Source organism: Electrophorus electricus, chromosome 9 (genome assembly GCF_013358815.1).
Source record: "Electrophorus electricus isolate fEleEle1 chromosome 9, fEleEle1.pri, whole genome shotgun sequence".
NCBI classification, from domain to species: domain Eukaryota; kingdom Metazoa; phylum Chordata; class Actinopteri; order Gymnotiformes; family Gymnotidae; genus Electrophorus; species Electrophorus electricus.
The window spans coordinates 14,281,592-14,294,856 of NC_049543.1; the positions used below are offsets into that span (position 1 = coordinate 14,281,592).

Consider the following 13,265-nt stretch of genomic DNA (forward strand, 5'->3'; position numbering starts at 1 on the left):
CGCCCCACTGAGGTCATTTAAAAAAACACTCCAGAGGAAACTCCAGAGGAAACTCTTTTGGTCATGTTTCAGTCATGGTTTGGTAAAGATCATCATAAAAACATTTGCTGGCATTCAGGACACAGTAATGGTATAAAATACTCACTTCATCGGAGAACCTCAATGAAAGAAATCAAGTTGATACATGTGTATATATTCATATTCATGTGTATATATTCATATTCATGGGTGTAAATTCATATTCAGGTGTATATATTCATATTCATGTATCTATATTCATATTTGTGTGAAAATATTCATATTTATGTGTCTATATTCATATTTATATTCATATTCATGTCTATATATTCATATTCACGAGTGATTTTTTTGTTTTGTTTTGTTCTGTTTCTATACATAGATGAGTCATAGAAAATAAATACATAGAGAAATGTTTCACTTTTAAAACTAGAAAAACAAAGTACCTTAGAACAAAGAAAGAAAATCCACATGAAGAGGAAATTCATCATCATCATCATCATCATAAAGTAACAAAGCATTTTTCCCCTCTTGGCTGTGATTGTATAGAGGCATATTTCCACAACTTTAGAACTGCAAGTCCCTTTTTTGCATTTGGTAACATTCGTCAGTGGTGCTGGTAGCGAGTTTGTTTGTTTGTTTGTTGTTCATCACTTGGTCATGTTCAGTGACAACCTACCCTGGGAACCTCAAGATGGCGACAGGCGCCCCTTACACTGAGTCCACTCTGACTTGGTTGTTGTTGGTCATGATGGGCGAGGGCTTGCCCTTGAGCCGCTCCTTGGTGCCATTGGAGTCGTCGGCGACGAAGAGGGCACGCGGGGCACACGCAGCCCCCACGATGCGCTTGTACTCGCGTCGGAAGTTCTGGTTGAGCACGCCGTACACGATGGCGTTCAGGCAGCTGTTGAAGTACGCCAGGAAGTAGCTGGCCACAAAGAGCCACTCGGGCACCAGTGGGGCAGCTTGACGCGGCATTAGCGCCACCGCCAGCCCGATGAGGTTGAGCGGCGCCCAGCACACGGCGAAGAGCACGAAGACGGCGAACATAGTGACGAAGTTACGCACGTCGTGCGGCGTGAGGCGCGGCCGGCCATCAGGCTTGACGCGGCGCCGCGCGCGGATCACCAGCACCCAGATGCGCAGGTAGCAGTAGCTCACCACGCCGATGGGCAGCAGGAAGTGGAAGGACACCACGGCGATGGTGTAGGCCTGGCTGGCCGATTGCACGAAGGTGCATGAGTAGACACGCGCGTCGTAACGCAGTGAGCCCACGAAGACATTGGGCACGATGGCCAGCACGGTCAGCGCCCAGATCAGCAGCACGTAGCAGGCCGAGTTCCGGCCGCTGAATAGGCGATCATACGCCAGGCTGTGGCAGATGTAGCAGTAGCGGTTGACGGCGATGCCGGCGATGTTGAAGATGGAGCCCACTACGCTCACGCCCATCACGAAGCCGCTAGCCTGGCAGTGGGCAGAGCCCATCCGCCAGCCGCGGCGGAAGATGGCCACCAGGACTAGCGGGTACGGGTAGAGCGCCACCACCAGGTCGGCCACGGCCAGGCTCACCACGAAGACGTTGCCTAGGGGGTACAGAGAAAAGAGGGATTGACAGACAAAAAGAGAGAGAATGAGAGTGAGAGGAGAGAGGCTATACTGTTACTTCAAAGATGTAAGTTTACTTTGTTTATCTGAGTACAGCATGCTACTATTTCTCATCCCTTGTACCATATAAACCATACAGCTTTAACAGACACTTTTGTTAAAGTAACTTTGAATTGTGACCAAGTACAATTTGAGCAATTGAGGTTTAAGTACCTTGCTTAGGGGCCAACAGTGGCAACTTAGTAGGGGTGGGTCTTGACCTAGCAACCTTCTGATTACTAGTCCAGTACCTGTTCTGCTGAGCTGCAACATAACCTATACCTTGTGAGCTTGTGTATACCACTGTGTCCATTATGTATGTCCTTGTGTAGGTATTTGAGTGCTTGGCTGTTGTGTATGGCTACATCAGTGTGAAAGTGTGTATGTCCTTGTGTAAGTATGTGAATGCTTGGCTGTTGTGAAATACCTGTTGCGCACATGAAGGAATGCTGCAGATGAAAGCATTTCTAACAGCTACTGGGGGACAGACTGCTTTGTGCAAACACACGTGTGGGTGTGAGTGCGTTTCAATGAAATGTAACAATGAAGAACCGTTTTCAGAAGAAAAACGCTGGTCTGTAACAAAGGCTCAGTTAGACTTCAGGGCCAAGCTCTCAAAAGCACTTGGAGTCTCAAAGCATTCATTCACTTTGTCACACACACACACAAACACACACATGTATGCACGCAAACACACACACACACACACACACACACACACACACACACAAACCCATTCTCATTGAAGTGTGTCTCCTAACGTTCCTGTGTGATGTGAGAAAAGTGTGTGTGCGGGGCTAGCTGAGGCCAACACTGACATCATCAATGGCTGCAACAAAGCTGTCAATCATTTGCACCCTTGAGCTTACTTTGAGTACACCCCCCCCCCCCCACACACACACACACAAAGTATCCTTTCCTTCTTCCCATCCATGTTTAAAAGTCGTAACCTGCTGGTAATTAGCATCTGTTAGCTCCCAGCTTTTAGTGTTCGGTCTCTGGAGGGAGGCTACCCATCAGGTTGTGCTCTCACAGGAGACAGAAGGTAAGGCTTTTGTGGAGAACATTTTTTATATGGAACAAAATTCTTCAAAAGTACCAGCATTCCTCCAAATATCTCTGAGGACAGAGAAGTTATGTCAGTAGGATGGAAACTTTTCATGTTTCTACACTTAAAGGTGGCTATCTTAGATTAAATCCCGAGCTTTAACAGATGCCGTCCTCGCATTACGCCAGGCGTAAGAGTTGACCGGAAGCTTGGTGAGCTCCACTACAGCTCTCCCCGCTTTCCCCCCGGCCGCGTCTTCCAGACCTGATGCGCGCCGACAGCCGAGGTTGCGGGGGTCGTCTCCATAGTGATGTCCCATGTGTGTCTGGGGGTGGGAGGGGGTGGCACTGCAAAGTGGGTGGCGTTTTTTCCTGGCTGTGCTTCGCCTTCTTGCTTATGGACAGGGAGGACGTGATGAAGAGGAAGGGAGAGGAAACAGCCAACGGCAGTCTGAGCCGGAGCTGCACGGCAATTAGGCTGTCAATCAAACCGCGTCTGCCGATGCGCGCATCCGCATGCTCAAAGACACACACTTCATTTTTTTTAAGACTCCTGCAAAATGCTCTTTCCTCCGGGAAGGTAGTGGGAGAGTAGCAGAGGCTTCAGGCTCTAAAGAGAGCGCGAGAGAGAGAGAGAGAGAGAGAGAGAGAGTGTGTGTGTGTGAGTGTGTGTGAGTGTGTGTGTGTGTTAAAAAGTGTAAGGTGGATAATTGCTTCCACCAGCGGGTGCTGAGGAGGAACTGTTTTAAGGAGTTACTGATCACCTCCGTCCCCTGCAGAAAAAAAGTCTGTAAAAAGGCTGCTAACAGGCTACTGTCTACAGAACACAAACTCCCATTAGCGTTAGAAAAGTGTGCTAGCATTACAATGCCCAGATCCTCCCATGCTCCATACAGTGTACGGTCATCTGTTTGCCACGGTGACACTGCTTAACATGTGGGGTGACTGTCTTGAGAGTTAAGTCGCAGTCTCGTCCTAGCAATTGTGCCTGGGGTCAGAGTTCAAGCTTGGGGGTAAGAAGGGGTAAGGCCGACATATAAGCAAAAGAACAGCGACCCGCGTGAATAAAGACCCATCTGGACTTCCCCCATTATGCATCATTATGTGTAACCTTTAATTTATGCCAATGTGTGTTAAATGCCACGTGTTTATAGACAGCTGCCACTTATGCAGGCAGCGTCGATGGATGAACTCCTGTAATATATATAAACTATTAGATTTTATATGTAAATAAATAATTATACTAATAATAAATAAATAATGCAATAAATATTTAAAAAACATGAATTATTGAATATTAAATTGTATTATATGATTATATTAAATTATAAATATTTAAAATAATACAGAAATATTTTAAATTTTAGATATATGTCTGTTAATGTCAGCATATTTTGCATGTTATTTTTAATATCATGTTCTTGACACATGATGTATAATATTTTTCTCAAACCAATGACATTTTCTCCAATGATATCTGAGGGTTATCAGATAAGTTGCATGAATGCTTCAGGTGGTGGTCTTGCGGTAACACAAGGTTAGAGAACGTTCTGGCTCAATACTCAGCACTGGATTTGGGAACCATTCTGTGGACCTCACCCTGTGAGCGTGCACGTGAGCGTGCACGTATGTAGCTACTGATAATGTTTTATAGATGAACGCACACTGAAGTGCTGAGGAAGCCATCCCGTCTGCCCAGAGTCTTCCGGAGCTTGTCTTTTTCTGTCAGTCTCTTTCTTTTCTATCACTCGCTTTTTCACCCACTTTCTCTCCTCTCTTCCTCCCTGTCTTTTCAATTCATTTCAAAGCTCTGTTGGCATTGCCAAAATATCTCTCCCTCTCCCTTTTCTCTCTGCTTCTCTCCTTCCAACATCCAACATGGTAGTGGAACCCTTTAATACCTTGGTCAGCAAATTTTCATTTTCATTTATCTGCAAAATGATCAGAACACACACACACTCTGCCAGGAAGATGACAGGCATATGAGCTTAGAAACACGTGCAGACACACACACTGCTCTAACACGTGCAGACACACACACTGCTCTAACACGTGCAGACACACACACTGCTCTAACACGTGCAGACACACACACTGCTCTAACACGTGCAGACACACACACTGCTCTAACACGTGCAGACACACACTACTCTATGAACAACATGCACAGACACACAAAACACACTTCTCTTTTTTTTCCACCCTCCAACACGCAGGTCTCCAGACATATCTCAGCATGTTTGACTGACATTGAAGCTCAACCCCAGTAAAACTGAGCTTCTGTACATCCCACGTACTCCCAACCCTTACCACGACCTCATAGTTTCCTTCGAGAACTCCCTGGTATCACCATCTGAAGCTGCTTGTAGCCCGGGCAGAACTTTGGACAACTCATGTTTCAAATCTGACCCAGTCTTGCAGACTTCTCCTTTGTAACATACGAAGGATTCTGCCCTTTCTCTCACAGGACGCTGCCCAGGTGCTTGTGCTGTCTCTTGTGATCTCAAAGCTAGACTACTGCAACTCGCTACTTGCTGGTCTTCCTCTAAGAACCATCAGACCTCTACAACTTGTCCAGAATGCAGCAGCACAACTGGTCTTCAATCTTCTGAAGTTCACACACGTCACTCCGCTGCTGTGCTCCCTTCATTGGCTTCCAGTAGCTGCATGCATCAGATTTAAAACCTTGATCCTTGCCTACAAAGCCAAAAATGGACCAGCCCCTCCATACATTATGTCAACGGTCAAAGCCCGATCTGTACCTCGAGTACAGTACTTAAGTACTTACAGTACTTAAGGACAGCTCGGCTTGAAATACCTTGCTTCAGGTCTCATGGAAGATGAGTATTGAAACTATTCTCTGTCCTGGCTCCTAGATGGTGGAACAAACTTCCACTTGCTGTCTGGACAGCAGAGTCTCTTGCAGTCTTCAAATGCAGACTGAAGACCCGTCTACTTGTGGAATATTTAAATGACCACTGATCCTACTCCTATGTTGACTCAATGAAACTAGTACTTATTGTAGGGTGTTGTTTATTGCACTGATGTTGACTGCTCCTTTGTTCACTAACAAACTCTAGCACTTATTGATTATTACACTTATTGTCTGATATAGAGCTTATATGTATTTTACATTTCTAGGCATCAGCATTGATCCTTGTATTCCAACAGTATTCTAGTTCATTGGTATATTGGACTCTGACCAACTGCACCGGCTATGATGTATTCTATGAGTAAATGACGATGCACTCCTGTAAGTTGGCTAAGACTGTCAATGTAAATATAAACGTAAAACAAAAATCATTATCAAGATAAAACTGCACGCGCCTAGCAAGAAAGCTTAGTCTGTGTGTGTGGCCCCAGAGCCCTGCCACTAGCAATCCCAGAGAGATGTCTGTGCTGCTCTCTCTCTCTCTCTCTCTCTCTCTCTCTCTCTCTCTCTCTCTCTCTCTCTCTCTCTCACTTCATTTTTTATCAAATTCAGTAAATTATATTGGCACGACCATATCCATTTACAGTTTTGCCAAAGCTGTACTACAGTAAAACAATGTAAATGAGCCGTGGCAATATTAAGGAAATTAAGAACTCCACCATGTTTTAATAACAATATGACATGAACTGTAATTAAAAGAATGAAAGGATACTTGAGAAAAGTAAAGAAGTGGAAAGAAAGGACAATAAATAACAATTTGGATAAGAGGAAGAGATAATAAATAGCTAGATAAATAGAGGAAGGTGTTTACAAAAAGGACAACAGTCATTCGCGTGTGTGTGTTTGCGAGTGGCCTCCCGGTCCCTCAGGCTGTGGCAGGCAGATATGTGGTATTACCCAGCTTAAGTCCTGCTTTCTTCCTTTTCTCACAGCAGGACGGAAGATTTGTCGGTGTTAAATAGACGTCTAAAGTTGGGGTGTAACATCTCAAATTTTGTTAAGCAATTTTGCCATATTTAGTTGTAATATTTCACATTCAGTCAGAAAGTGCTGCTCTGTCTCTACCGTGGTGTCATGGTCTCACTGCTGGCAGAGTCTCTGCTCTCCGGGCAGCCAAGAGTCCTTATGTGGCGAAGCTGTGTTCACGGAGGCTGTGGTTCTGCGTTTCATATCCGTCACTGTGAGCAGGCAGTCGGCTACTGTGTACCATCATTTTGGGGCCAGATAGCAATATATTTTGGTTTATGCTTGTGTGTCGCAGTGGGTTACGTAGTTTAGTTTTTGAAGTGTTATAATTTGGTTTGGCCTGACTTTTTGTTTGTATCTCTCTCTCTCTCTCTCTCTCTCTCTCTCTCTCTCTCTCTCTCTCTCTCTCTCTCTCTCTCTCTCTCTCTCCCTCTCTCTCTCTCTCTCTCATTCCTCTGTGGCCTCCTGCCCCAGTTTTGCTTAAACTACAGGTGTGGCCATTGCACACTAAGCTGAATTATATATCTCTCTCGCGCACACACACACACACACACACCTCAGCACCAACAGGAAAACACTTTTCTTTGTTTCATTTTCTTCTCCATTTTTTAAAAAAACTCTTTTTATTACCATTTTATTTAAATGTATTATAATTCCCATAGTCATGCCGTCCTACTCCACCTAGTAGCGCTTCAGCGCCATACACACACGTACTTCATCTGTGCGTCACGGGCGCAGAACGTGCAGACAACAAGCAGGACAGAGACGCGAACGCGAGCCTCGAGCGGAGGCGTTTAACGAAATGAACGAAAGCGAAACCGAACATCAAAGTGCACCAACACGAACAAAAGAGCCGACGTAACATCAATGAACGACATCGGCCATGCAAACTAATAACATCATAACCCCGCAGGTGGCGTGGCTACCGATGTCCAACACACGCCAGCTGTGGGGGCCGTGTGCAAACATAACACAGGAATAAACACGCCGCCGGTTGCCGGGAGGGGGCGGCACCGTGGTACTGTGTGCACACCCGTGCATTTCTTTAGATTCTTTCAGTTGTAATGTGGGTACATGTATGTAAATCATCCCGATATTTTCAGCTGCACTTTCCGTTCTCTCTGAGGGGCCTTTGTGGATTCTTGCTGTGCCTAATTTGCTTGTAAAAACTGCATTTACTTTACATGTTTATTAATAGAATTTCTCTAGAAAGTAGACATTAAGAATCGGGCTATGTGTATGTCTGCCTGTCCACTTGCTGATCCATCATCCATCTGACCAGTCTTGACTATCTCCATCCATCTGTCTCTCTCTCTCTCTCTCTCTCTCTCCCTTTCAGATCCTTTCTTCTCTCATCCCTCCTCTTTGCCGTTGTCAGTTTTTAGTTTCCATAATTCACGTTGGTTCAATTCAATGTAACACGCATGAACATATTTGGTTCCAGTCTTCCCAAAACTATGATCAGAATGACAAAATCTTATTCAGAGCATCATTTTTAATTACAGTCAGGTTCTTTTTTTTTTTTTCAAAGCATTAGAACATTCTCTCACTTTCTAGTTGTCATATAACTATTTCCAAAACACCACGTTGATGAACCCACTGGGCTATGCCATGTGAGGGCACGGTGTAGCCCGGTGTTTTGACCCCTGATGAGAGGCATGGACGTGGCCCTGATGGAAAGGGCAGTTGCGTGGAGGGACACGTGGACAGTGTCACGCACAGGGGACACTCTCCGGAGGTGAAGGCAGTGTGATGGGACCATCACCTTCCAAAGGGGAGGATGGCATGACAGAGACCGTCACTTAGGAAGGTTAAATGGGTGCTATGGTTGATGTGCCAGGGAGCTGCTCTTTGGTCTGGTGGACAGAGCTCACGTTTACCTCCTGTCAGAGCTGGGTTTGAGTCCTGAGTACGGTGGCTGCCTGTAGAATTGGTTACAAGGCCCAGATGTGAGTAGTCAATAATCAGGTGTGAGTGTGCTGGTGCACAGCTTTAGAAGATCCAACCATACAAATGAAACAGTAGATTCACGTCTCTACCTCAGGAATTAACATTTAAATTGGATTAGCAAATCGTATTATTTAAATAAAAATGGCCAGTGGGTTGTTTTACCTCCTAGGGAGAGACATTTGATTTGATTTAATACAACACTGCTACCACTAATGAATAGGACTTAAATTTAATTGAATTTAATGCTGGTGAGTTACAAGGAGAAAATATATGACAGATTTCCAGACTCAGTGAAAACGTGCTTCACAAAAAAAAAAGATTCAGTGTGTGCATGTGTGAGGGTGTGCATGAATGTGCTTGTTGTAGTGCACCTTAAGTGAACTAGAAAAAAACATTGCACATGGGTCCATTCTCACACACACACACACACACACACACACACACACACACACACACACACACACACACACACACACAGACAGACAAGTGAAACAAGAAGATGGTCTCTCACACATACCTCTATTCCATTGATGTAATTAGACTGGATACCCTCTCCCTCCATCTCTAGTAGTTGCCCACTGATGCTTGCTAAAACATCCATCAAAGTGCAACTCCAGACACACAGAGTGATTTTTGGCTTGTCTTCATCTGTATGTGTGTGTGTGCTTGTGCGAGTGTGCGTGTGTGTGTGTGTGTGCAGTTTTAAGCATAGCCAGGAGCTTCAGGGTTGCCAGGTGGAGCCCTCCTGAAGACCCTGATACTGAAACAGTATTAAAAGCTGCAATGGCTCTGCATGGAACCTGGCACCTGTAGCAAAGATATGGAAACCTTCACAACACTGGAGAGAAAATGATAAAGGAGAGAGATGGAGAGAAGGAGACAGAAGCTCCACATACAAGTCCCCCTTTTAACACTGGTCCTGGATCAGGTTCTTCGATCCAAACCTTGACCATCCATAAAGGCAAGAGTACGCAAGGTCAGGAAAAATGAACTTCCGGGATCACAACTGATTACACAGCTGCTATTTTCAAAACTAATCATGTTTTCTTCAGTTTACATTCAAGGGGCATTTGCACCTCAACACAGTACCCAGATACAGAATACACAGTAGGCAGTCACATGATTTGTTCAATTTGGGAATAATTTCAAATGACACCTGGCCAAAACGGGAGCGACCAATCAGCTCCGAACAACCTGCATCCTGTTAAGCACGAATGGCTTTTTGAGTCTGACCAACGCACCAGGGTTGTTGTGTGTACTCGTCTCGGTTCCTTGGCCGATGCTTAAGATACACCTTTGCAGAAATGTGTGCAGAGGAGCCAAATTACTTTGCAGTGCTGTGCACTGATATACAGCTGCCCGTCTCTGGTTTCTGTCTTGTTTAGAAGACACTGATGACTGAAACCATCTGTTCAACATGTCCACCGAGTTCACTCAGAGCAGCGGGTTTTAACCTGTGTCCCGACACACACATGGCCCGGAATCTTCCACAGCCTTTTACAGATTACATTGCCTTGTACACTCCTTCCGTAAAGCGTGTTGTTGTAGTCACCTAAACCTGTACTGTATGTACTGAATCTAAGTATGTACTGAATATAAATATGTACTGAATCTAAGTATGTACTGAATATAAATATGTACTGTATCTAAGGGGCGTGTAGTGCTTCTGTGAACAGTATTCACTGTATCCCTGTCCACCATAATACTACATATGTACATATAATGGCCTACGACAGGTACCGTGTCTGCCCAAAAGGTAATTATGTCGGGTGGCATGTCCTCTGTGCATTCGTGCTGTCTACAGGGTGAGGTTGGGATGGAGGGAGGATGGGGGCGGCTGTCAGGCTGACAGGGCTGCAGCCCGAGGCTATAGCCCCTTATTCAGGACCACATGTCTGCCACTAGGGGGCGTCTCAGGTGCGCATGGGAAAGGGCGAGCGTAGGATTGCATAGGGCTGTAGGGTTTAAAGCTGCTTTCTGTGCTTTTAGCATTAAAGCTACAGACTCTTTTCTATTTTTAGCTGAACTTTTTCAGTGACTGCAAACATACTGGGTTCTGCTGAGGAAAGGTGACACACACAAACGAACCCTAACAAAAAGCTCAGTGGATAAGATATATGATTAGTAATCAGAAGGTTGGGCCTGTGAGCAAGGTCCTTAACCCTAAATTGCTTGAACTGTGTTCAGTCATAGCTGTAAGTCACTTTGGATAAAAGTGTCTGCTAAATGCTGTAAATAAATAAATGAACCATGTGGTAGGAGCTCTTTCTAGCTCTCACCACATTACACAACCTCTAGCCTGTGCCCCACACACACACAGAGTGAAAAAGGCATAATTGTAATGCATAAGCAGAGTCTGGGCGCCAGCCCTTCTCGGTGTGAGCGGTCAGCAGCGAGGCCTGTACGGCCCCCTCAACATCATCGATGTTCAGGTGGGAGGTGGACAGGGTGGGAAAAATGTGGTCGCTGTGGCCAATCAAGAAGAGGCACTGTTGTCAGGGTACCAGTATTTAATGAAGTGGGGTGGTGGTTCAACTGTAAAAACAGGCAGATTGTGAAGGGCCTATTGCAGTGTACCTCCAGGTTTAAACACCATTTTCACCTTTGACATCATGAGAGGACTGCAGAATGCTAATCTGAATCAAAACAAGGGAATCTCCGCTGTCGCCGAGACTTTCTCAAAACGTGCTGCATAAGGAAACCCGTGTGTCTGTGTGTGAGTGAGTGTGTGTGTGTGTGTGTGTGTGTCATTTTAAGAGCTCAAGCTTATTGTTACCCAGCTCAGGTTTATTGACATACCCATGTAGTCCTAAGTGGACACTTGGCCCTGGAGTTTGACTGAGGTAATTAACTATACGACAGCGGGTTTACCATAAGCAGTCCCAAAGAAGCAAAGGGTCATGCAATATTACTGCTATCATGGAATGTTGACAGATGTCCTTACCACAAGGAAAGAGATGATGTCTCACCTAAAACAATTGAAAGTGTGTGTGGTTTTTGAACCAGAAACTCATTTAGCAGAAACAATGTAGCATCCTATGGTCTTAAAGGGGGCTTTGACCCCAATGGTCCACTGGTCATAATGTATGTGGCAAACTGGAAACCTCCAAATGTACAGCCTTGTACCAACACAGCTTTGTCATAGCACATCAAGTGTCCACGTCCATGACTGGCCTCGTTCTCCTATTTCCTCTTTAAAGAATGTCTACTGCGCCCACAAGCTTCACACTGCATCATAAAGCTCCGTAACACAGTCAGAAAGGCGTTTATATCTGCTAACCAAGACCTGCTACAGTGCTGACAAAGGACTAAATGGTTATGACGGGATTAACGAAGCCTCAACTCTCTACATTATGTGAGGATCTGCATTGCCGCCTTTGAGGATCTAACCACCCCCTCTGCTATATCAGAGCAAAACACCAACCTAGCAGCCAGTCCTTCCTTCGCAGAAGTCCAAACACTTTTAAATAGTTGTTGCACAGGTCAACAACTCGCCTGGACCTTACTGGTCTACCCTTGTACTCAATAGCACAGACAATCCCTTTCAAGGTTGTTTCCATCATTCAGAATCCCCTGTCAAAGAGTCCTGAGATCATTATTCTTAAATTACGTTAGATTTAACTTTGCCACTGAGTGCAGCACAAGAACAAAGGCAATAAGACACAGTTTGAAAATAGATTAGATTACTTCATGTTGAAATATCCTCCTTCTGGTCTAGGATTTCCCTCAGGAAGGACAGAATCTGTAAAGTGTTCATTGACTTTCTTGCAATTTATTAGCTAAATCTCTCCACATATCTTTGTGTTTACCAATGTCCAGTTATTCAGTATTCTTGTTCTAGGGAGGAGGAATGAGCAGGCGTGATATATGTGATATAGCCATCGCTCCGCCCATATGTAATTTGTAGCCATTGAGCTCCTGGCAGGAGGGCGTAGTTACAAATTAAATTTGCATGAAATGTAAATTTGCACTGAAAGGTCTCTTGCCTCATCTTTCTTATTCTCTGGCTATTTAAAACACTTAGATAGTAATTTCACTCACTGCTTTACAGTGTTCACTATGAACTCCATATCTTCATTAGCCACGTTAGATGCTTCAGTGGTTTCTTTTACCACTGTTGTTAATCGGTAGGAATAAAAAGTTTCTGTATTGAAAAACATTTTCTTTGCTAAAAGCATATCGCTTCTTAGCACTGATGTTCACAAAATCTGGAATTTTGCCCCTTTTTAAGATCTGAACACAAACCAAAACACACCTGTCACACAGCCCTCCGAAACCACCACCAACTACAGTTCCCAGAATCCTCTGGGGAGATCATCATCATCCCTGGAGTACTAATCCAGCACACCTGTGCATCATTGCAATCACCTTTAAATACACTGCTGTCATGCTTCCTCATTGCGAAGTATTGCCTCTAGTTACCTGAGCATACCGAGCGTTGTGTAGTTATCTACCGTCTAATTGTGTATTGATCTATTTACGTTTCTAGTCCATTTACCAGTTTTGCCTTGCATATGTTACTCCTATTTGCCCCTGTTTTACTGCCTTGCTTTCGGCGACTCCGATTCTGGATTTGCCCTTTGGATTTGTTTGCCTCTCCGACGTTCTCTCGGGATTATTTCCTGAACTTTCTTTGAAGTTAATAAACCGTTTGCCTTTTGTCGTCGTCCGCGAACGTCTGACCTGTGTTGCTGCATGACAACACCCT

At 44.8% G+C, this 13,265-nt stretch overlaps 1 protein-coding gene across 1 annotated transcript in view; it reads right to left on the bottom strand.

Moving 5' to 3' along the window:
- Nucleotides 1-729: 729 nt before the first annotated feature.
- The window catches only part of mtnr1aa (melatonin receptor 1A a), a 25,190-nt gene continuing 12,654 nt past the window's right edge, over nt 730-13,265 (bottom strand). Inside the window, exon 2 of the mRNA XM_026995684.2 lies at nt 730-1,601. Within this exon, the coding sequence (XP_026851485.1) occupies nt 730-1,601 (872 nt within the window). The remainder of the gene's footprint in view (nt 1,602-13,265) is intronic.